The sequence below is a fragment of the Elephas maximus genome, chromosome 11 (assembly GCF_024166365.1).
Source record: "Elephas maximus indicus isolate mEleMax1 chromosome 11, mEleMax1 primary haplotype, whole genome shotgun sequence".
Taxonomy (NCBI): Eukaryota; Metazoa; Chordata; class Mammalia; order Proboscidea; family Elephantidae; genus Elephas; species Elephas maximus.
The window spans coordinates 100840643-100866256 of record NC_064829.1 but is presented as its reverse complement, the minus strand read 5'-3'; the positions used below and the strand labels follow the sequence as shown (position 1 = coordinate 100866256).

At 45.6% G+C, this 25614-nt stretch overlaps 1 protein-coding gene across 7 annotated transcripts in view; it reads right to left on the bottom strand.

Annotated features, from left to right (window-relative positions):
• LIG1 (DNA ligase 1) overlaps window positions 1–25614 on the bottom strand; it is a 74777-nt gene that overhangs the window by 36244 nt on the left and 12919 nt on the right. For 3 of the 7 annotated variants that reach the window (XM_049900541.1, XM_049900537.1, XM_049900543.1), the window contains exons 4-9: window positions 22631–22766; window positions 17760–17886; window positions 13480–13575; window positions 9293–9400; window positions 7505–7624; window positions 6980–7055 (exon numbers count right to left, since the gene is read on the bottom strand). In XM_049900541.1, coding sequence (XP_049756498.1) covers window positions 6980–7055; window positions 7505–7624; window positions 9293–9400; window positions 13480–13575; window positions 17760–17886; window positions 22631–22766 — 663 coding nt within the window. The remainder of the gene's footprint in view (window positions 1–6979; window positions 7056–7504; window positions 7625–9292; window positions 9401–13479; window positions 13576–17759; window positions 17887–22630; window positions 22767–25614) is intronic. The other 4 variants (XM_049900542.1, XM_049900538.1, XM_049900539.1 and 1 more) reach the window with 3 other exon arrangements.

Here is a 25614-nt window from a genome sequence, read left to right as displayed (position 1 = left end):
AATCCTTCCTCTATGATGTTAATGAGGCGGGACTCAATCTACAAGATTAGGCTGCATCTTAAACCAATCTCTTTTGAGATATGAAAGAGACAAGTGAGCAGAGAGATGGGGGACCTTGTATTACCAAGAAACAAGAGCCAGGAGAATAGTGTGTCCTTTGGAACCAGGGTCCCTGCACTGAGAACCTCCCAGACCAGGGGAAGACTGATGACAAGGACTTTCCCCCAGAACTGACAGAGAGAAAAAGCCCTCTCCTGGAGCTGACGCCCTGAATTCAGACTTCTGGCCTACTAGACTGTGAGAGAATATACTTCTGTTTGTTGAAGGCACCCACGCGTGGTATTTCTGTTACAGCAGCACTAGGTGACTACGACAGCAGTAGCTCCTTATTATCCTTCTATTCGCTCCAGGTTCTGTAGTGATAGCCCGTTTCATTTCTGATATTGTTGATTTCTAACTTCTTTTTTTCTTTGTCAATCTTGGTAGAGTGTCACCAATTGCCTTTTTTTTTTTTGGAAGAACCAGTTTTTGTTTCATTTTCTCTACTATTTTTCTATTTACAATTTTATCAATCTCTGCTGTTATTTTCCTCCTGCTGTTTGCTTTGGTGCTGTGGACTGAATTGTGTCCTCCCAAAATACACGTTGTAAATCCTAACTCCTATACTGCGGTTATACTGTCATTTGGGAAAGTGTTTTCTTTGCTATGTTAAGAGGTCAGAACAGTGTAGGGTGTTTTAAATCAATCACTTTTGAAGGATATAAAAAGAGCAGATTAGGACAGAGAAGAGTGTAGAGTTGGGGAAGGTAAATGCCACATCACATGAAGATCACCAAGGAGCCAAGAGACAGAAGCTGAAGAGACAAGGACCTTCCCCCAGAGCTGAGATAGAGAGAAAGCCTTCCCCTAGAGCCAGCACCCTGATTTCGGACTTCTTAGTTTCCTAAATGGTGAGAAAATTAATTTGCTTGTTAAAACCACCCACTTTAATATTTCTGTTATAGCAGTACTAGATAACTAAGACACCCGGGTTCATTTTGCTCTTATACTTCTGGTTTCTTGGGGTAGGAACTTAAAGACTATCGATTTGAGCTCTTTCTTCTACTGTAAACATTTAGTGCTATAAATTTCCCTCTCAGCACTGCTTTAGCTACGTTCCACAAATTTTGATATGTTGTATTTTTCTATTTGTTCGGTTCTTAGTTTAATCCCATAATGATCTGAGAACATACCTGTATGATTTCAATTCTTTTAAATTTGTTAAGGTTCGTTTTATGATTCAGGATAATGCCTATCTTGGTGAATTTTCTATGGGTGCTTGAAAAGAATATATATTCCATTGTTGTTGGGTGCAGCATTCTGTAAAAACTAGATCCTGTTGCTTGGTGGTGCTGTTCAGTTTTCTACGTCCTTGCTGATTTTCTGTCCAGTAGTGGCATCAATTGCTGAAAAGTAGAACTTCCCAACTGTGGATTTTTCTCCTTTCAGCTCTATCAGTTTTTGCTTCATATATTTGAAGACCTGTTGTTTAGTGTATACATATTTAGGATTACTATATATCTTTGGTGGATTGGTCCTTCTATCGTTACGGCTCTCTTTGTCCCCAGTAACTTTCTTTGCTCTGAAGTCTACTATATCTGATGTTAATATAGCCACTCCTGCTGGGTTTTTTTTTTTGGCAAAATTAATGCTTGCCTGATAACCGTTTTATATATTTCAACCTACGTATGTAGTTGTGTCTAAGGTCAGTTACTTGTAGCCAGCATAAAACCAGTTGCTGTTGGGTCAGTTCTGACTCATGGTGGCCCCACGTGTGCACAACAGAACTGCTCCACAGGGTCTTCAAGGCTGTGATCTTTCAGAAGCAGATCGCCAGGCCTTTCTTCCAAGATGCCTCGGAATGGCCAACGTTTTGGTTAGTAGTCAAGTGCTTAACTGTTTGTGCTGCCCAGGGGCATAGTTTTTATCCACTCTGCCTATCTCTTTCTTACAGGCACATTTAAACCATTTACATTTAAAATAATTATAGCTACCTTAAAGCATTAAGTCTGTCACTTTGTTCTTTTTTTTTCTTCTGTTTGTTCCCTGTTTCTTTCCTTGCCTTTCTACTTGTACATTTTTTAAATTTCATTTTGACTTACTTATAATGTTTTTGAATATATTGTGTATATTTGAGTATATTGAGTATATTCTTAGTGACTGCTCTAGGTATTACCATCTACATTCATTAACTTACCACAGTCTACTAGTGTCGATGCTTTACCACTGAGAGGGAAGTATAAAAACTTTACTTCCACTTAGGTCCCTTCACCCTCTCCACTTTAAAAACATAATTGTCTTAAGTATTTCCTCTATACGCTACATTGAGCATCACATCAGATGGTGTTATAACTTATTCTCAAACTATGAAATATGACTGAAGAAACTCATGAGATGAAGGATAGTCTATTAGGTTTACATCTATCTTTACTCATTTCACTGTTTTCTTTCAGTTCCAAAGGTCCAAATCTTCCATTTCCATTCTCTTTTGTTTAGAGAAGTTCCTTTAGCCATTCTTTAAGGATAGGTCTGCTGGCAACAAATCTTAGTTTTTCTTCACCTGAGAATGTCTTTATTCCCCCTTCATGCCTGAAGGATAGTTTCGCTGGATATAGGATCTGTGGTTGACAGTTCTTTTCTTTCAGCACTTGAGATACTTCCTTCTGGTCTCCATGATTTCAGATGAGAAATCTGATCTTATATGAATCAGTGCTCCTTTATAGGTACTGCATTGCTTCTCTCTGGCTGTGCTTAGAATTTTCTTTGTCTTTAGTTTTCAGAAGTTTACTTACGATGTGTCTTGGTGTGAATTTCCAAGGGTTTATCTCATCTGGGGTTCGCTCAGCCTCTTGAATCTGTAACCTTATGTCTTTCATCAGATTTGGGAAATTTTCAGCCATTATTTCTTCAAATACTTTTTCACTTCTATACTCTTCCTTCTCTCCTTCTGGAACTCCGATGATACAAATGTTAAATCTTTTGTTATTGTCCCACAAATCTCTGAGGCTCTGCTAATTTTTTTCAGTCTATTTTCTCTGTTGTTCAGTCTGAGTAAATTCTATGGATTTGTCTTCAAGTTCACTGATTCTACCCTCTGTTGTAGCCACTCTACTACTGAGACCATCCAGCAAGTTTTTTATTTTGGTTAATGTATTTTTCAGGTTTTAAATTTTCATTTGGTTCTTTTTTTATAACTTCTATTTCCTTGTTGAGATTTTTTTTTCATGTGTTGTAAAAGAATTTGCAATTTATTATTGAAGCATTTTTATGATAAAGAAAGCTGCTTTAAAATCCTTGTCAGATAATTTCAACATCTGATTCATCTCAGTATTGGCATCAGTTGATTGTTCTCATTCAAAATGTGGTTTTCCTGATTCTTGGCATGATGAGAGATTTTCAATGGTATCCTAGCAAAACATTTTTTGAAAAGTAATAAAAAAAGGCATTACTTTCCAAGCTACGGGCAGGGGGGACTGGGAACATTTACTTATGCCCCATGGCAGCAATAGTTCAATAAACCCAAGTCTGAGCCTCCCTTCCTTAATCCTGCAGGAAAAAGTCCCAAAATGAGGTGAGTTTTGAATTCAGCCAAGTCTTAAAGCTCCTAGCCCCCACAAAAGATGTCTCGGCCTTCAATCATTGATTCCACAATATTTATTGAACTCCTACTGTGTGTGAAACCTGACATTCACTTTGCTTAGAGAAAATAAGACTAGAGGAGACACACCAGTATTAACTGTGAGGATCTCTCATGTATGGTCATGTTTATTTCCTTCTTCATGCTTTTTTGAAAACTCCTTTTCTTCTTAAAGTTGGTGCACCCCAGGACTCAGATCCTGGGCCTCTTCTCTTCTTTATTCATCCTCACTCCCCTGGTGATCATCTCTAGTCTTAACACTAAATGCCACCTGTATGATGATGAAGGAGCCCTGGTAGCACAACGGTTGTGTGCTTGGCTGCTAACTGCTAGCTCTGTGGGAGAAAGACCTGGCAATCTGCTTCAATAAAGATTACAGCCTAGAAAACCCTACGGGGCAGTTCTCTTCTGTCATATAAGGTCACTATGAGTTCGATGTCACTTTGAGGACTAACGTGCACCTGACCGAGCCATGATATTTTCAATCGCCTCATTTGGATGCAAAAGCTGGACTACAGGTAAGGAAGACCAAAGAAAAATTGACACCTTTGAACTATGGTGTTGGTAAATAATACTGAAAATACCATGGGCTGCCAGAAGAACGAACACATCTGTCCTTGAGGAAGTACAGCCAGGATGCTCCTTAGAAGCGAGGATGGCGAGACCTTGTCTGACGTACTTTGGACATGCTATCAAGGGGCCAGTCCCTGGAGAATGACATCATGCTTGGCAAAGTAAAGCGTCAGATAAAAAGAGGAAGACCACCAACAAGACGGGCTGACACAGTGGCTGCAACAAAGAACTCAAGTATAACAACAATTGCGAGGATGGTGCAGGACCGGGCAGTGTTTTGTTCTGTCGTACGTGGGGTCGCTGTGAGTCAGAATCGGCTTGACGACACCTAACAACAATATGAGTTGGAACCGACTTGATGGCACCCAACAACAACATATGTTGATGACTCCCAAGTTTATCTCTCTAGTCTCAACTTCTTCCCTTAACTCTACTCACATATCCAGTCACATCCTTCACCTCACCACCTGGATGTTTCACAGACATCTTCAGCTTAACACAGTCTAAACTTCAGCCCCAAACCTGCTCCTCCTCCAGTCTTCCCCGTCCCAGTCAATGGCAACTCAATCCTGCCAGGTGCTCAAGGCTAACCCCTCTCTTTGACTCCTCTTTCCCTCACCTTCATCATTCTCCTCTACTACAAATTCTGCCTGCTAACACAGGATCCAAAGTCCAGCATTTTTCACCACTTCTGCCATCTCTTGCCTAGATTACTGTAATAATCTGCTTCCACCCTTGACCCTCTTCAGTCTGTTCTTACCACTGCAGCCAGAACAGTCCTATTAAGGCATTAGTCTGATGACTGGGTGTTCAAAGCCCATGTCAGGTCAGATTAAACACCAACGTCTTGACAAGAGTTTGCAAAGCCCTACCATAAGCTGGCCCTGGTGCCTCTCTAACCCTATCTCCTACTACTTTCCCCTTTGTTCACTTTCCTCCAGCCCCACAGCCTCCTCACTGCTCCTTAGACATCCCCAGATACACTCCCACCTCAAAACGTTTGCACTGCTATTCCCTCTGCCCAGAACCTTCTTCCTCCAGGGCTCACTCCTCCAGCTCCTCTAAGCCTTTGACTCAAATTTCATCTTCCCTGGATTCCCTACTGAAAACTGCAACCTTTCCCCTCCCGGTGTTTCCTGTTCCCTTTCCCTTCTTAATTCATTATATCACTTATCAAGGAGCCCTGGTGGTGCAGTGGTTAAGAGCTCAGCTGCTAATCAAAAGGCTGGCGGTTCAAACCCACCCACAGGCTCTGTGGGAAAAAAGACCTGGTGACCTCCTCCCATAAAGATTATAGCCTTGGAAACCCAACGGGGGCAATTCTACCGTGTCCTATAGGGTCACGATAGTTAGAATTGACTCAACAGCACACAACAATAGAGTAAGAAGGAGGCTTACATTCATGTAAGGTGGGCGGAACTAGATCATGAAGGACCCTGAGGAGTCTGGCCTGTATCATGGGGTACTGGGGAGTCCTAGACAGGTTTTGAGCAGGGCAGGGATGGGGCTCGATTTCACTGCTTTGTAGAAAGCATGTTTCTCTACATACACATCAGCCAAATTGTTCATTCAACAAACCTTCAGCAAGTCTCCTGTGACATGTAATTGGCCAAGACATCATCTCTTCAAAGCACTTAATACAATGACAGTGAACATATTGTTTACAGGAGCCCTGGTTATGCAACGGGTAGGCAATCAGCTGTTAACTGAAAGGTTGGCGGTTTGAACCCACCCAGCGGCTCCATGGGATAATGACCTGCTGATCTGCTCCCGTAAAGATTACACCAAAGAAAACCCTATGAGGCAGTTCTACTCTGTCACCTGGGGCTGCTATGAATTGAAATCAACTCTTCGACACACAACAACAACAACTAATTAACAACCTGTTCAGCGTCCCACGGCCTCAATAACTATGAGCAACCTGAGGGCCAGGGCAGGGAGGGATGGTTTGCATGGTTCACCCCCATCAGCAGCCCAGGGCGGGAACAGGGGACACGCTCAGTACATCTTAATACAGAGTAGACATATCCGTTGGCTTTCAAGGCATACTCTAAATCTGGTGCATTCCGCAGGACAGGAACAGAGGAGTCAGAAATGAGGCTGGCGAGGTGGGCAGGAGCAGAGGATGAAGGGGCTTAGATTTTGTCCTGAGGTGCTGGGGAGCCATTAGAGGGGCATGGTCAATTCTGGGTATCAGAAAGAGCCCTCTGGGCCCATATAAAGGGTCAGATGAAGACGGAAGACTGGAGACCGTGGTCAGGGATGAGGCTGGGGTAAGAGGGCAGCAAACCATGCCCTGGGCTGGTTTCTGTGGGCCTGTGAGCTAGAAACGGCTTTGCATGAGAGGCCAAATGTGGGTCAGAAAGCCTAAAATATATGCTATCCATCCCTAGTCCTTTATAAAGGAGCTCTGGTGGTGCAGTGGTTAAGTACTTGGATGCTAACCAAAAGGTTGGTGGTTCGAACCCACCCAGTTGCTCCATGGGAGAAAAGACCTGGTGATCTGCTCCCATAAACACTATAGTCTAAGAAACCCCATGAGGCAATTCTACTTTGTCACGTGGGGTTGCTGAGTCAGAAACCGACTTGATAGCAAACAACAGCTGTCCTTTATAGGAAAAGCTTGCTAGGCCCTGCAAGAGAAGGAGACTGAGCTGGATTTGAGGCTGTGAGAATAGAGAAAAAAGAACAGGCCCAGAAGGTATTTTCCAGACCCAGATTCCGACTCACCCCTTTGTCTCCTCTTCTCCTGGAGCGCCTGACCCCTCTTCTTTCACTTCTTTTTTTGTGGCTGGCTTTCGAGGGGCTGGGAATGAAGCCAGGAAATCGTGGGTCCTTTCTCCTTCTGATAGCTCCCAAACCCTCTCCACCCAGTGCTGCCCCAACGCTTAGGAAGATGGTGAGGAGCCAGGAGGGACGAGACGGAGATTTTCTAAGAGGTGCAAGGCCAGAAGGGGTTTGCAGTGTGTTCTGGAGAAAGGAGTCCCTGGTGCTGCGGGTGGTTAAGCGCTGGACTACTAACGGAAAGGGTGGAGGTTCAAACCCACCCAGAGGCACCTCGGAATACAGGCCTGGTGATCTGCTTCCAAAAGGTCACGGCCTTGGAAACCCCATGAAGCACAGTTCTTCTCTGTACACGTGGGGTCGCCATGAGTCCTAGGCTTGACGGCAACCACCATCAACAACTAGGGAAGAAACCACCGGCTTCCTTTGCGCGCACGGTCCCAGGGAGGTGAGGCGGGAAGGGGGACTCACTGAAGAAACTGCTGATCCTCTTAGAAGGCCTGGGGGAAGGCTTGGTCTGGTCCCCCTCCTGTGGCTCCTTCTTCACGCCCATTGCAGGCTCTGAAGTGCTTTCAGCTGGGGTCTCTGCTTCTAAAGTAAGATTCAGATGGTGACACAGGCTGTTTTGACCTCAAGAATTTTTTTTAACCCTAGGTCTTTCTGACCCTGTAGAAGGAAACCATGACAAATTCTGCCCTTGCTCTTTCCATACACTATGTTTTGGGCATCTCAGGCCTGATGTTGTTTTGCTCACTGCTAACTAATGGAATTCCAGCACTGGTCCTGGATTTGGGGACTAACACGGTGTCACAGTCATCTGGTGTTGCTACAACAGACATAGCACAAGTGCATGGCTTTAACAAACAGAAATTTATTTTCTCACAGTTTAGGAAGCTAGAAGTCCGAATTCAGGGTACTGGCTCTAGGAGAAGGCTCTCTCTCTGTCGGCATTGGGGGGAGATCCTTGTCTCTTTTGAGTTTCTGCTCTTGGGCGATCTTCACATGGCTTGGCATCTCTCTTCCCCCATATATGCTTGCTCACTTGCTAGTTCAATCTCTTTTATAGCTCAAGAGACTGATACTCCACATACTAATACTGCCTCATTGACATAACAAAAAGGAGCCCTGGTGGCGCAGCGCTTAAGCGCTGGACTGCTAACAGAAAGGTTGGTGGTTCGACCCCGCCAGCTACTCCACGGAAGAAAGGTGCGGCGGTCGGCTTCTGTAAAGATTACAGCCTTTGAAACCCTGTGGGGCAGTCCTACTCTGTCCTACACGGTTGCTATGAGTTGGAACTGACTCGACAGCAATGGGTTTAATTTTGGTTAATAAAACAAAGAAAACTCATTCCCAAATGGGATTATCACCACAGGCATAGGGATTGGGACTTACAACACATATTTTTGGGGAACACCATTCGACCCATCACATACAGAGTGGCAAAAAGACATCTCAGCGTGATCAGAAGAAAACGTTCCCACTTCTGCACCTGCAGAAAATCAGTCTGACTCTGCGCCAGGAAACTGTTCTTGCAGTGACTGCTGTGTCTAACGCTGGCGCTTCATGGCATCCCAGACCGCGGGCGTTGCTCTGTGGCCTGTGGGGGTAACTTTATGCTCTACAAACCCCTAACTCTGCAGGGCTGTCTAACAATCATTTATGGCTCCATAATTATAGCATTTAATTTGCACCTAAGGAACCCTGATGGTGAAACGGGAAAGACTGGCAGTTCAAACTCACCCAGCGGCTCCATGGGAGAAGACCTGATGATCTGCTCCCATAAAGAGGATAGCCTAGAAAATCCTATGGGGCAGTTCTACTCTGTCACATGGGGTCACTGTAAGTCAGAATCGACTTGACAGAACCCAACAACGATTTCTAAAAGGTGTATTTTGTTGAGTCAGAAGAAGACAACTGGCTCTGTCCTCTTTTCCCACATGTATGGAAGACAAACAGCAATAATAATAAAACCACAGTAATGAGACTTATGTGTCTTCTACGGAGGTGGTGAAGCGGTGAAAGCACTTGGCTGCTCCACGGGACAAAGATGTGGCAGTCTGCTTGTGTAAAGATTACCGCCTAGGAAACCCCATGGGGCACTGCTGCGCTGTCCTATAGGGTCACTATAGTTGGAATCGACTCCATGACAATGGCTTTTTTTTATGAAGCTCTGTCTCAATTAAATGAACTCTTTTCAAAAGACATCTGACCCCAAAATCAGAGTCAGGGCTGGGGGGAGGAAGAGGATCATAAACTCACCAGAAGTCTTGCAGGGTTTAGGTGACATCCTGGGCTGGTCCTCGTCTTCTGCTTCCTTTTTTTTTGCCACTTCAGGCTCTGTGACACTTTCTGCTGGGGTCTCTGCTTCTGGTGACAGATAGAAAAAGTCAGATAGCAAAAACAAGTCATTTTGACCCCTAAGGACATTCTGACCCCTGAAACAGTCTGCTCCTACTTTTTTTTTTTTAGAAGAACTTAAGTGTTTATTAAACAATATTTTTTTTCCTTTTTCCATTCTAGTACCCATTTTTTTTCATCCTCCAAACAGAAACTTTATGCCCATTAAGCAGTGCCTTAGTCATCTGGAGCGGCCATAACTGAAATACCACAAGTGGATGGCATTAACAAAGAGAAATTTATTCTCTCACAGTCTAGTCGGTTATTTGTCCAAATTCAGGGCGTCACCTCCAGGGGAAGCCTTTCTCTCTCTGTCGGCTCTGGAGGAGTCCTTGTTCTCAAAATTCCCCTGGTCAAGGAGCTTCTCAGGTGCAGGGACCCCAGGTCCAAAGGACGCACTCTGCTCCTAGTGCTGCTTTCTTGGTGGTATGAGGTCCCCAACTCTCTGCTTGCTTCCTTTTAATCTCTTGAGAGATAAAAGGTGGTACGGGGCACACCCCAGGGAAACTCCCTTTACCTTGAATCAGGGAGCCGACCTGAGTAAGGGTGGTATTACAATCCCACCCTAATCATCTCAACATAACATTACAATCACAAAATGGAGGTAAACCACACAGTACTGGGAATAATGGCCTAACCAAGTGGATACACACATTTTGGGGGGATATAATTCAATCCATGACAAGCAGGAACTCCCCATTCCCTCTTCCCCCAGCCCATGGGAGCCAGTACACTCCTCTGTCTCTGTGCACTTGCTTATTCTGATCTTCCACACCTGTGCGATCATACAGTATTTGTCCATTTGTCTCTGGTTTCTTTCACTCAGCATGATGTTTTCAAAGTTCATCCACCTTACAGCATGCATAAAACTTCATCTGTCTTTATGACTAAATAATATTCCACTATGTAAAAAATTTTTTTTTTATGTATATATACACGGAAACATGTGAGAGCCGGGGTCTCGCAAATTTTTCACCTTTGACAGGGCATGTCTTACCACTTTTCTATTGCTCATTTTAGTGGAAAATGCTTGCATTTTCCTTCTCTGATAGATTTCTGCCTTACATGGGTTCCGGCTTTCTCAGGTTTTGCTGCACCGCATTTTGTTTACCCATTTGTCTGCTGATGGACACTTGGGTCATTTCCACCTTTGGCTACTGTGAGCAGTGCTGCTATGAACACTAGTGTGTACGTATCTGCATGAGTCCTTGCTTTCAATTAGTTGGGGTGTATGCCGAGGAGTGGAATTGCTGGGTCCAAAATGCTTCTTAGAAGCGAGGATGGTGACACATCATCTCCTGTGCTTTGGACATGTTATCAGGAGGGACCAGTCCCTGGAGAAGGACATCACGCTTGGTAGAGTAGAGGGTCAGTGAAAAAAGTGGAAGACCCTCAATGAGATGGATTGACATAGTGGCTGCAAAAATGGGCTCAAACACAGCAACGATTGTGAGGATGGCACAGGACAGGGCAGTGTTTCGTTCTGCTGTATATAGGGCTGCTGTGAGTTGGAAGTGGCTGAGTGGTACCTAAAAACATGATAATTCTATGTTTAACTTTTTGAGGAACCGCCAAACTGTTTTCCATAGCACCTGCGCCAGTTTGCATTTCCACAAGCAGTGGTTGAGGGTTCTAATTCCTCCACACCTTCATCAACATTTGCTATTTTCTGACTTTTTGATAATAGGCATACTACTAGGTACGAAGTGGTATCTCACTGTGGGTTTATATTTTTTATCGGACCATTCAAGGGTGTCTATAAAGCAATGGGGGGGTGTGCCCACTCTTAGTCAATCACGAGCAAAGTGGGGGCCTCTATTTGAGGGAAACCAACCTCAGCGTTTACATAGGCAGCTGAGAAATAAATACAAACCACCAGTCTTTTCTTATAAGCTATTATTTTTGAATTATTCATCCCAAAATAGAATTTAAAAGGGTTCAAAATGCATACGATAACTTGTTGGAGACAGAAAAAAAAAAAAAAAAACTGCTTGAAAAATCATGCTTTTAGGGTAATAATAAAAGCTGCAAAAAGTAACTTGGGAAGATTTTGCCTCAGGAGAAATAAACCCCCTACACATTCTAGAAACTGACAATGGCTAGCAGTGCATGACTTACAGTAAAATCTGTTACTGACTAAAAATTGCAAAATGAAATCAAATCCTGACCAAGTTCAAATGTGCCCTGTTGTTGTCAGGTGCTCGAGTCGCTTCCGACTCACAGCAACCCTGCTATGCACGACAGAATGTGCCATCCTCACAATCGTTGCTATGTTTGAGCCCACTGCCGCAGTCACTGTGTCAATCCATCTTGTTGAGGGTCTTCCATTTTCTTGTTGACCCTTTACCAAGCACAATGTCTTCTTCCATTGACTGATCCCTCCTGATAACATGTCTCGCCATCCTCACTTCCAAGGAGCACTCTGGCTATACTTCCAAGACAGGTTTGTTCTTCTGGCAGCCCACGGTATGTTCAATATTCTTTGCAGTGGAAAACAGAGTCTAGTAAAAATAAGGAACTTCTACAAAAAAAAACAAAACTAAACAAAAAAACACCTGACAATGGCAAAGGCTGTAGCTGGTATAATCTCATCAAGGCCCTAAAAAGATCAATGGATTTAATCTTGATGGCTATGGATCCCATGTGAACTCACGGGGGGCACTGTAGTTCACACTTCGAAGGGACCTCCAGGGACACCTGCTGGACACTGTGTGAACTACTAGCTCAAGGTATTTGCAACACCAGGACACATTCCCTTCAATGAGTCTTATCTCTGTAAAGCTGGGTTTTCAGTGGCCACTGTGATAAAAAGTACAGGTAGACCCCGGGTTATGAACACCCAATTTATGTACAACCTGTATTTATGCACCAAACCCCGTAAAGCCTATTATATTAGAAATTCCAGGTACATAATACAGTTTGCACTAACAAATGGGCTACTTTGTGACACGCATCAGAACATTAGTATTATCATTACTATATTATCATGTTAAAGATGTTCTAGTATATCTGGAAGTGTTTCCTTAATGTTTTTTATACATAGACAGGTGCACTGTATACTACATACCAAGATGAACATTTGACTAACGCTAGATATGACCTGTACCTAACTGTTCTGACTTATGTACAAATTCAACTTAAAGACAGACTTAGGAACAGAACTCATTTGTAATACAGGGACTGCCTGTATTGCACAAAAGTTAACATTAAATGGGAAATGGGAGTGGCAGTTTTCCATCTGATCCCTAAGACTGAGAAGTTGTGCACTGCCCAAAAGGCACACACATCCCATTAGTAATTATGGTTATGTGGCGTTACAGTCAATGTGCTCGGCTGCTAACCAAAAAGTTGGGAGGTTCGAGATCACTCAGAGGTGCCTGGGAAGAAAGGCCTGGCGATCCGCTTCTGAAAAAATCAGCCAATGAAAACCCTACGGAGCAAAGTTTTGTGCGGGCACATAGGGAGTCACCATGAGTCAGAACCGACTCAACGGCCAAAGATGATAAGAATGCAATAAAAATGCTATTTTTTTCTTTCAGTGTATGTGTATTATTTTTTCAAATACCTAAGTAGTTCAAACATACATAGTTGTTTCAACAAAACTACTTAATAAACAAAACTGTTAGGAACTGGCCTATGGGTGCCACAAAAAACGACTAAGAGACTAAGGGCCCTGTGAACCAAGAAAGATCGGGAGCTTCTGCTCTGTGGTACATCTACAAGGAGAACGAAATTACTTAGGGGAAAATATTTTCCATAAAATAAATGTAAAGATAGAAGATAAAAAGTACAAACTGTATATGGATTAATATCGAGTTAATGTGGCCAAATGAATTTATTCCAAAATGGCTTCATTTAACAAAAATTCCCGTGTTGGCATGTGGAATTCTGACTGACATGTTTGGATTCACAGGTGCAGGCGGAAACTAGTGTGGTCCAAACCTCCTGTGCTCTTAGATGCGGCCCTGACCTTCCAGAGTCATCCACACGTGGGCACAGAGCACGCGTGCGCATGCACACACACACCTTCTCTCCTCCTCATCCCTCACCTTCTTCTTCCTTCTTCCTCTTGGTCTCTCTTTCCTTGTCTCCACTCTGTTCTTCCAGGACATCCTGAATTTTCCGTTTCGGGAGCTGCTTCCGAGCTGCAAAAGAAAGGGGATCCCTGTAGTTGACCCCACTGGCCTGCCTGCCCCACCCCAATCAGCTCAGGCCCACTGCTGGGGCCCTGAGAAGGCTCCGGGCTCCCAGCCTTTCCCCTCCTGTCCACATCCATGGACCCACAAGGCCTCGTCCTTCAAGCTCTGTTGCTTCCTGGCTGGGTGACCTTAAGCAGACCACCTAACCTCTCTGTGCCTCAGTCAGTCACCGTATCTGCAGACTGGAAACTGTCCCAAAATGAAGATCGTGACGTACTGTGTTAGGCACAGCACCTGAGTTTAGCAGATGCTCTCGGCACCCGGCCAGCATCCCTGGAATCTTATCCTCTCAGCATCTCCAGAACCTTGGAAGGCCTTACGTGGCAAGGAGGAAACAGGCCCTGTGAGCAGCCCTCCACCAGTGACAGAGGTGAGTTGGTGTATAAACACCCAGCTCCCTCGCTCCTCGGGTGGGTAATTCTGAGGCTCCCCTTTACGCTGCCCCACAACTTTCCCCGCAGAGTTTCCCCAGGTGCCCACTGTGGGAACTGGCCTAACAACATCCTTTACCAGCTGCCTGCCTTCCTCGACCCCTGTCCATGTTCCCTGTGGCTCCCAAGTTTTTCCACTAATGCCAGTAGATAGACTGTTATAACCAACAAAAAGCTCTAAACATTTTCACACACATACGCACACAAAACTACAAGTGTGTCTCTATCGCAACTAAGTGACTTAAACAGTTTTCCTCCTTTTTCTAATAGATCGTCTTAAAACTCGTTGCCTCCAGTAAGACAGAGTAGAACTGCCCCAGAGGGTTTCCAAGGCAGGAATCTTTACGGAAGCTGACCGTCACATCTTTCGTGCAGCGGCCGATGGGTTCGAACTGCTGACCTTTTGGTTCATAGCCGAGTGCTTTAACCACTGCACCCCCAGGACTCCTCATGTACTGTCTTAAAAACCACCAAAAAGTGCTAAATACATTTTTGACCAAAAAAAGAAAAAACCCATGATAAAATGCCTGTCATACAACTAGACTTCAGCATAGGTTGCAGTGGGGTCCTTGTTTCAGTCTGCTTCTAAAAGACCCCAAGCTGAGACACTAACACCTGGTGAAGAACTCCATAAAACGCCAATGATAGCCATTTTCGGGAGTTCCTGGGTGGTGCAAATAGATAATGAGCTCAGTTGTTAACTGAATTGTGGGAGGTTCAAGTCCACCCAGAGGTCCCTTGGAAGGAAGGCCTGGAGATCTACTTCTGAAAAATCAGCCACTAAGAACCCTATAGAAATCCTGGTGGCATAGTGGTTAAAGGTTGTGGCTGGTAACCAAAAGGGTCGGCAGTTCGAATAAACCAGGTGCTCCTTGGAAACTCTACGGGGCAGCTCTACTCTGTCCTGTAAGGTCACTATGAGTTGGAACTGACTCGATGGCAACGGGTTTTTTAAGTACCCCATGGAGTACATTTCTGTCTGACACACATGGGGTCGCCATGAGTCAGAGTCGTCTCACAGCAATCGGTTGTTTTTTTCACAGCCACTGTCATTGTCGGCTTTCACCCAGACCACTGCACTGCCTCCTCCCTGGTCTCCAGCCCCTGGTGGGTCCCTTGCCCAGCCCCAGAGGGGTTCCTATCACTGACAGCTGGCACTGTCCCTGCCCTGCTCAAAGTCCTCCCACCCTCTTCCCTACCTCATCTCTTATCACACCCTAAGCACAGACTCTCCCTGCTCCCCAAAGCAGACGTCATTCTCCAGAAACACAGAATCACATGTGATTCCCCAAGTGTGCCGGGCTGTTGCCACCTCAGGGCCTTTGCATGTGCTGTTCTCATCTGGCACACCCTCCCATTCACCACTTCTCATCATGGCCAACCCTCACCCATCCCCCAGACTCAGTTCAGACATCACCTCCTCTGGGCTGCTGCCTTCTGAGCTCTCATGGTACTCTGGGTTACTACTATTATTTCTTTCTTTCTTTTTTAAAATTTTATTGTGGTAAAATATATATAACAACATTTACCATTTATCATTTTTAAGAGTACAATTCAGTGACGTTAATTACATTCACCACGTTCAATAGCTCCCCATCTCCCCCTTCCCTCAGTCCCTGGTAACCACTATTAATCTTTTCTCTCTGAAGATAAGCGAGGTCATACAATATTTGTCCTTTTGCGTCTGACTTATACCACTATTATTTCTTATACCACTGCTGTCCAGTGAAAATCTACAAAGAGCCACATACATAATTTTTATCTTTCTAGTAGCCACATTAAAGTCCCTGGGCAGTGCAAATGGTTTGTACTTGACTACTAACCAAAAGGTCGCTGCTTTGAACCTATCCGTGGCTCCTCAGGCCAAAGGCCTGGTGATCTGCTCCCATTAAAATTACAGCTAGGAAACCCTATGGGGAAGTTCTACTCTGTTATATGGGGTTGCCATGAGTAGGAATTGACTGAACAGCAACTAACAACAGTAGCCACATTTAAAAAAAAAAAAAGGAAAAAAAACTGCATGAAATTAATTTTAATAATATATTTTATTCAACTGAATATGTTCAAGATACTATTATCCCAACATACTATCGATATTAAATTATTACACACGGTCCACTGGGTGGATTTGAACCACCAACCTTTCGGTTAGCAGGAAAAAAACCAAAGACCACTGCCATCGAGTAGATTCTGGATCATGGCGACCCCCTGTACTCCATAGGGTTTTCTTGGCTGTAATCTTTATAGAATAAGAACACCAGGCCTCTCTTCTGTGGTGCTGCTGGTGGATTCAAACCACCAACCTTTAGGTTAGTAGTTGAGCGCGAGCTGTGCCACCCAGGGACCTTATTAACAAAATGTTTTACGTTCTCTGAAGCCTTCAAAATCTGTTGTGTGTTCTACACTTACAGCACATAGCAATCTGGACACCGAATTTTCATGGAAAATATTTGATCTGTGTTTAGATGTCATGAAATTCAGTCAAAAACACAGATTTACATATCCAAGCTGTTCCCAACATACTTAAAAGTTTTTAATAACCAAAGAAAAAATCAGCTTTCAAATTTAAATTTAACTGAAATTACAGAGAATTTAAAATTCAATTCTTCAGGCACACTGGCCACAACTCAAGTGCTCAGCAGACACATGTGGCTGGCGGTGGCGGTACTGGATAGCGCAAGTGGATACTGCCCTGTGTTACGAATGGGTCTCTCAACCTATTGCCCTCAGGACAAAGCTGTCATTCCTCAGTCTGGCTTCCCAGGGACCTTCTCCAGCCTCATCGCTTGCACTCCCCAATCCTGTGCTCTGTACACCAGCATGCTGACCCATTAGCCGCCCCCATGGCCCTCCTTAAAAGGAGCCCTGGTGGCTCAGCAGTTAAGCACTGGGCTGCTAACCAAAAGGTTGGTGGTTCGAACCCACAAGATGTTCCTTGGGAGAAAGATGTGGCAGTCTGCTTCTGTAAAGATGACAGCCTTGGGAACCCTATGGGGCAATTCTACTCTGTCCTATAGAGTTTAACCATCGCAATAACCAGCAGTGACTGAGCACTTGCTACGGGCTGGGCACACGCCAAGCATTTCACACGTATTAACTCCTTGAATCCTCACATCTTTGCGGTTGTGGTTCTTGTTAGCTGCTGTCCAGTCAACCCCTGACTCATTGCGACTCCATGCACAATGGAATGAAACGCTGCCTGGTCCCGTGGAATCTCCATGACCAGTTGTGGATCAGACCACTGTGATCCATGGGATTTTCACTTGCTGATTTTTGGAAGCAGATCGACAGGCCTTTCTTCCTTGTCTGTCTTAGCCTGGAAGCTCCACTGAAACCTGTTCAGCATCACAGCAACACACAAGCCTCCACTGACAGATGGCTGGTGGCTGCACCTGAGGTGCACTGGCTGGGAACTGAACCCCGGTCTCCCACACAGAAGGCAAGAATTCTACCACTGGACTACTACTGCCTGGTTCTCTTTGTGGTAGGTACTTTAAATATCACCATCTCTGTTTTACAGGTAAAGCAACTAAAGCTCAGAGAAAGTAAGTAATTTGCCCAAGTCACACAGGCAGTGAAGGGTGGAGCCGAGCTCTTAACCACAACACCAAGGTCACAGCTGTCCTAAGACTGGCCATCGGGCGCAGAGACCAAAGTGTGAGAGACAGGCAGCTGAAGGGCACAGCCCTGGGTCCTTACCTGTGCGACGCTTCGGAATCCCTGATGGGGAGACTTCCACGGGACTGGCTTCGGAGGGGGAAGGGATGCTCTCCAGAGATGCGGCAGGACTGGGAGGGGAGGCTTTCGGAGAGCCTGGAGCAGGTTTCTGGAAGGGACGAGAAGAGCAATCTTAGAGTGAGCGGAGGGAGGATGGGCCATCTAGCTATCTTGTTTCCCAAAGAGTTGAGAGTAGAGGGGACTCTAAACCTCTCTTTGCCCCCACTCTCCTCTCTGTCCCCATGGCCCCAGCCCTAGCTCAGGCCTTGTCCTCTTTCACTTCGACCACCACTCCACTCTCTTGCATAGTTTCATGGTCCCAGGTTCTCCCCATCACGGACCTCAGTAATAACGCTCTCTTTTACCCAGACTTACAGAAGCTGATTTTCAGATGGACATAAGGTGGACCAACTAAAGACTACATTTTCCAGACTCGCCCATGGCCAGGTATAGCCTCCGGACTATACCTCCCAGACTCCCCTGTGACCAGGTGCGGTCATGGGCCTCAGGACTACATTTCCCAGACTCCCCTGTGACCAGGTGCAGTCATGGGCCTCAGGACTACATTTCCCAGACTCCCCTGTGACCAGGTGCAGTCATGGGTCTCAGGACTACATTTCCCAGACTCCCCTGTGACCAGGTACGGTCATGGACCTCAGGACTACATTTCCCAGACTCCCTTGCATACAGGTACAGTTATGAGCCTAAGTTCTAGCCAATAGGATGTTAAGGGGAAAAGATGTACACTACCCTTGGTTTAGAAGCCCTAGTGGCGTAGTGATTAAGAGCTGTGGCTGCTAACCAAAAGGTCAGCAGTTCGAATCCATCAGGTGCTTCTTGGAAGCCCTATAGGGCAGTTCTACTGTGTCCTTCAAAGGTCGCTATGAGTCGACATCGACTCATCGGCAACAGGTTTGGTTTTTGGTTTACCCTTGGTTTAAATAACTAGTTGCTGTTGAGCTGATTCCGACTCATGGCGACCCCATGTGCATCAGAGTGGAATATGCTCCATAGCATTCCCAAATGGCTGATTTTTCAGGAAGTTGATTGCCAGGTCTTTCTTCGAAGGTACCTCTAAGTGGACTTGAACCTCCAACCTTTCAGTAAGCTGCCAAGCATGTTATCTACTCTGTGTGGTTCAAATAAGATTTACTGAAAGGCAAGTGGAGTGCCCTCTTTTCCTACTAGCTCAGTGTGGACATCATAGGTAGCTATCTTGGACGGCTCAGACCACGGCACCTAGGGTAACAGAGCAGCAGTCTAGAAGCAGACTGGATTTCTGAAGCTGTGAGACGGCCGTATCAACTAATCCTGGACGTTTCCTGCTCGTTAGAGAGAAATAAATTTCTTATCTTGCTTGTTAAGCAACCATTATTTGTGTCTCAGTTTCAACTACTGACTTATCATTTCTTACAGGTCCCTGGTGGCCCAATGGTTAGGCACTCAGCTGCTAACGGAAAGATCAGCAGTATGAACTCACCAGCTGCTCTGCAGGAGAAAATTGTGGCAGTCCGCTTCTGTGAAGATTACCACCTTGGAAACCCTATGGGGTAGTTTTCCCCTGACCTGTAGGGTCACTATGAATGGAATCGACTCGACGGCTGGGATGAGTGCCAGTTAATTAAGCAAATGTCTCTCAGCTCCAAGCCCATCTCCTCCCCTTTTCCTTGTGGTGCTGGGCCTGGAAACCTTTGTCGTGGGCTGGCAGCCAGCTCCGTGTCTGGCAGTGCCCACACGGGGGTACCAGAGGGGACTTCACAACTGGAGCCACAGCAGGTCTTCCTGTAGCAGACCTGATCCATTTACAATTTTTCTAACACTGCTACATGGTGCCCCCTCAGACAGCCAGCAATACCAGCATCCACTACCTAGGTCTGAGTCTGAGGACCACGGGGCATCGCTGGCACCACCGGCTGAGGTTCAGAAGCTCCACAGTTGTGGGGTTACATTCTACAGGTGCTACCTCTGTGACACCTCAGAGTTCTTTTTACCCCTTAAGTTACCTAGTAGAGTCCCTGGGTGGCACAAACGGTTAAGCGCTCAACTACGAGCTGAAAGGTTGGTGGTTCAAACCCACCCAGAGGCAACCTGGAAAAAAAGGCCTGCAGGTCTGCTTCTGAAAGGTCCCAGCGCTGAAAACCCTGTGGAGTTCTACTCTACACACAAGGGGTCGCCAGGAGTTGTAACTGATTTGACTGCAACTAGCCTATGCAGCTGACGATTCTTTACAGCAAGTTCCCTCTGTTTAAATCACTGACACGATCTCTGTGTTCGAAGGGGACCCTGACAGATACAGGCCCCAAAGCTGCATTTCAAACACTTAAAGCTACCTCTGTCCTCTTTCTCAACACTCTTCCCCGGCTCCTAGAGCCTCAGGGCAAAAAGTTCCAAGTTCACAGAGATGTCCACATCCTAATACCTGGAACCTGGGAATATGTTCGGAGTCCCTGGGTGGCACACATGGTTAAGTGCTCCACTTAACCCAGAGGCACCTAGGAAGACAGGCCGGGCGATCTGCTTCCGAAAAGTCACAGCCTTGATAAACCTTATGGACCAGTTCTGCTCTGCACCCTTCGGGTCACCTTCAGTCAGAATCAACTTGACAGCAACAACGACAACATGGCAACGAAGAATTAAAGTTGCTAATCAGCTGACCAAGGATCGCTGCTAGAGCGCTTGGCTGGTAACCAAAAGGTGGGCGGTTCAAACCCACCAGCCGCTCCGAGGGAGAAAGATGTGGCAGCCTGCTCCCGTAAAGACTACAGCCTTGGAAACCCTACGGGGCAGTTCTACTCTGTCACATGGGGGTCATGAAGAGTCAGGAATCACTTGACCTTAACATAGGGAGATTATCCCGGATTATCCAGGTGGGCCCAATGTAACTACAAGAGTCTCTGGAAGTAGAAAAGGAGAGTAAGAGGGAGATGTGAGGATGGAAGACAGGTGAGAAGCGTAATGCTGCTAGCTTGGAAAATGGACTCATACTCGTAGTGACCTCATAGGACACAGCAGAACTGTCTCATAGGATTTCCAAGGCTGTAATCTTTACGGAAGCAGGCTGCCACATCTTTCTCCCAAGGAGCTGCTGGTGGGTTCGAACTGCAAACCATTCAGTTAGCAGCTGAGTGCTTAACCACTCTGCCACCGGGGCTCCTAAAAAATGGAGAAGTGTGTAGAAGCTGGAAAAGGCAAGGAAACAGATTCTCCCCTAGGACCTGCAGAAGGAACACAGCCCTGCAGACACCTTCACTTCAGCCCACTGAGAGCCAATCAGACTTCTGACCTCCAGAGCTGTACAATTATAAACATATGTTGTTTGAAACCACTATGTCTGTGATACAGCAGCAAATGGTAAACTGTCGCATGAGACTGGGGAAGGTGTCACTGAGAAGGGGATATGTGGGCAAAACCCAGCAGAAAGTGAGGGATCGAGCCATGTGTGTATCTGAGGAAAGAGGGTTTCAGGCAGAGAAAAGGCAAGAGGCCCAGAGGTGGAATTCCACCTGGTGTGTGTGAGAAACTGTGGCCCAGTGAGCAGAGGAGAAGCTGTGGATGAGGCTGGGGACATGGCAGGGAGGAGGAAGGTCATGAGGGGCCTTGGAGGTCTTCACAAGGGCTGGCATTGGCCTGAGATGGATGCACTGGAGGGCTTGAGCAGGGGTGACGGGCTCTGACCACCAGCGACGGTCTGAGCGCTGCTGCACCTTGGACACTGTGCACAGACCAGTGAAAAGGCATTAAGTGACTTCTCAGCAGGGAGGGAAGTGATCCAATGTATTTAGAGATGAAACCCTGTTATGGATTGACTTGTGTCCCCCAAAATATGTGCTGTAAATCCTAATGCTCATACCTGTGAACAAAATCCCATTTGGGAACAGGGTTTCCTTTGTCATGTTAATGAGGCCATGTCAGCATAGAGTATGTCTTAAACCAATGACTTTTGAAATATAGAAGGAACAGGTGAGGCACAGGAACAAGGAAGCACAGAAGGAGAAGATGGACGCCTCATCACATGAAGATCTGAAGACAGTCACGGAATCAAGGAACAGAAGCCGAGCAGGGACAAGGACCTTCCCTCAGAGCTGTCAGAGAGACAAAGTCTTCCCCTAGAACTAGTGCTATGAATTCGGACTTCTAGCCTCCTAAGGAAACCCTGGTGGCGTAGTGGTTAAGAGCTACAACTGCTAACCAAAAGTTCGGCTGTTTGAATCTACCAGGTGCTCCTTGGAAACTCTATGGGCAGTTCTATTCTGTCCTATAGGGTTGCTATGAGTTGGAATCAACTCCATGGCAATGGGTTTTTTAGCCTCTTAAGCTGTGGGAAAATAAATGTATTTTCAGACTTTTGACCTCCAGAACTATAAGATTACAAGCCTATGTTGTTTAAAGCCACTAAGTTTGTGACTTAAAAAGCCTGTTAATTCTCATGCTATTTCTGTTACAGTAGCACTAAGAAACCAAAACATCCCGTGACCACATGAGAGACACGAGGTATTCCCAAGCCTTATCCTGCATCGAAATTATTCTAAGATCTGTACACAAACTGACTCATTCCACCTTCACAACCACCCTTTAGGCTGAGCATCACAGGGAGCCGCCATGTTACAGGTGAGGCAACCACACGGGAGATGTGTTAGGAGTCAGGCGCCTGCCCCAGATCCCAGGGTAGAGGCAGACTAAGGGCCTTACAGACGACACCGTCTGCGCCAGGGCACAACCAGTAAACTCATCTAACTCCTGGGAAATGTCTCCAGAATCCTCCAGGGCAGTTGCTGCACTCAGTTCCAAAGGCTAATGGGAATGATGGTTTCCTCCATGTCCTCTCTAAAAATGGGTAGGGGGTGGAGGCCTACCTGGCCTTTGAGAGAGGTGAGAGCACTGTCCTCCTCCTCCTCTTCACTGCTCAAGACCCGGGCCGCCTTCCTCACCAGTCTCTTCACTGGAGACTCACTCTCGGGCACCACTCCATTCCGCTCCTTCAGCGCCACTCTGGAAGGGGAGACAAGGGGTGTTACAGCACGCAGGGTTGGGGGCCACTGCCCTGAACACGCCAGCTCCTTCACTTCCTTTCATTCCCTTCCTTTCCTTTCAAACATTCAATGAACATTCCCTGGGTGTCCACTAAGCACATTACATCCCCTCGCCCCAAACCATGGTAAACATATAAGTAAGGAGCCCTGGCTGTGCAGTGGTTAAGCACTTGGTGGCTAAATGAAAGGTTGGTGCTCAAACCCACCAGCTGCTCCATCGGGCAAAGACCTGGCAATCTGCTCCAGTAAAGATTACAGCCTAGGAAACCCTATGGGGCAGTTCTACTCTGTCACATGGGGTTGCTACGAGTCGAAAATCAACTCAATGGCACACAACGATAACAAACACATACGTAATGAAACATTTGACATTTCAACAATCTTCCCACATACAGTTCAGTGATATTATGCTCACTGTCAGCACGCACTCTTGTTACATCACCCATCTATCCATTCAGGTAGTCTCCAGAGGCCTCTTGTGAGCCCACCCTGTAACGGGTGATGCAGGGAAACAGATGCGTTCTCCACCTAGGGCGGAACTGCCCTCCATCATCCATGTTGATCTTCTTTTAGTCACAGAAAACCAAAAACCCAAACCCTATAGGACAGAGTAGAAGTCCCTGCATTGAGCATTTTAGCTAGGAACATGGCCGGCCAGCAAAGGACTATACTTCCCAGGCTTCCCTGCACCTAGGTACAGTCCACTGATAAATTCTGGCCACTGGATTTAACTGACTCAATGCTTGCCCTCCATGTTGTCTTGCCCCTGGAATTGGGACTTGCTGTTCTGCTCGGATAATGCATACGAGGGCAGCACCCTAGAGAATGGTGGAGCCACGAGAGAGGGTACCTGGGCCCCATGACAACTAAGCGGTACAGAGCCAACTGCCTGCCCTCAATTGCCTGCACAGCTTCAAGTTTTATTAGCAAAAAAGAGACAACTTTGATTTTAGCTAAGTCACTGTGACTTTTGTCACTGTTAAGAGTAGTAACCTGGTTGGTCTCTGAGGAGCTCTCAGTCTGATGGGGTGGACAGTTGAGGATGGGGCCCATCGCACCACATCGCAAGATGTGCGCTGGTGAAGGTCACTAAGGCAGTAAAAACACAGCTGAGTTCTACAGGTTTCTGCACTCAAGAGTGTACAGTCTGAAGAGACCAACATACATGCAAACCTCCTCCCAGTTGGGTCAACAACAGCACATTTTTTTTACAAAACATCACTACAAAGAATGAAGTGGGTTTGTACATAAACCTCTGTTATGGATTCAACTGTGTCCTCCCAAAATAATGTGTTGGAAGAGGTGTGGTGTTTACATGCTTGGCTGCTAACTGAAAGGTCAGCGGTTCGAACCCACCAGCCGCTCCATGGGAGACAGATGTGGCAGTCTGTTTCCATAAATATTTACAGCCTTGGATACCCAATGGGCCAGTTCCACACTGTCCTATAGGGTCACTATGAGTCAGAATCAACTCAATGGCTGTGGATTTTTACCTGTGGAAAGAAGCCTTGGTGGCGCAACAGTCAAGCGCTTGGCTGCTAACTGAAAGGTGGTCAGTGGTTCGAACCCACCAGCCATTCCATGGGAGAAGGACATGGCAGTCTGTTTTTGTAAAGATTTACAGCCTAGAAAACCCTATAAGGCAGTTCTACTCTGTCCTATAGGCTTGCTATGAGTGGGAATCAACTCAACGGCAATGGGTTTGGGTTTATACTCGTGAATGTAATCGCACTTGAGAATAGCGTTTGCTATGTTAGTGAGGCCATATCAGTGTAGGCTGTGTCTTAAACCAATCATTTTTGAGATCTAAAAGGAGCAAATTAGGCACAGAGGCATGTAAGGATGAATGGGGGAAGACAGATGCCAGGCCACATGAAGAGCGCCAAGGATCCAAGGAACAGAAGCTGAAAAAGAGACAAGGACTTTCCCCCAGAGCCAACAGGAAGAGAGAAAAAAGCCTTCCCCTAGAGCCAGTGCCCTGAATTTGGACTTCTGGCCTCCTAAACAGTGAGAAAATAAATTTCTGCTCATGAAAGCCACCCACTTGTGGTATTTCTTTTATGGTAGCACTGGGAAACTAAGACAGGCTCGGAGATGTTTTTTGTGAAAAAAGGCAGACTTTCAAGTCTATGAGAGGTGTGACTGTCGGCCATGTTCACCGCTAAATCCATAGGGTCTAGAACAGTGCCTGGCACAGAGAAAGTAGATATTTGCTGAGTAAATTAATATGTATAGTATGAGTCCATGAATGTGAAAAAAAAAATCTGCATGTGAATGTATTTTATATGTAAAAGAATAGGTACAATATGTTTTCACAAATGTAAAAATACATACAGGTGTTCCCCAGCTTATGATGGGGTTCTGTTCCGACGACTCTGTAGTAAGTCAGTTCTGATGTTAAGTTGAATACTTCTTTTTTTTTTAGATTTCATTATTATCAGTATCTTTATAAATCTGATCTTTATTTGTTTCGCGGGTTGGAAACAATTACATGTAAACTTACAGGTATGATGACATCAGTAAATTACATGCTGCAACACTGTATGTAGTACATATTACTAATGATAAATACATGCACACAAAAAAACCCAACAAGGGAGGGTCGTAAGTGCAGTTCATCGTAACTTGAACACATCGTTAAGTCGGAAACTACCTGCACATATAACGTGTGCGTGTGTGTATATACATATATGCTTGTTTGCATATAAGTTCCACATATATATATGCACGTATATATACGGCAGCATGTGTACATAATAGTTCTGCTTGTTATTTAAAAAACTAATGGTGTATTATTGAGTATCTAT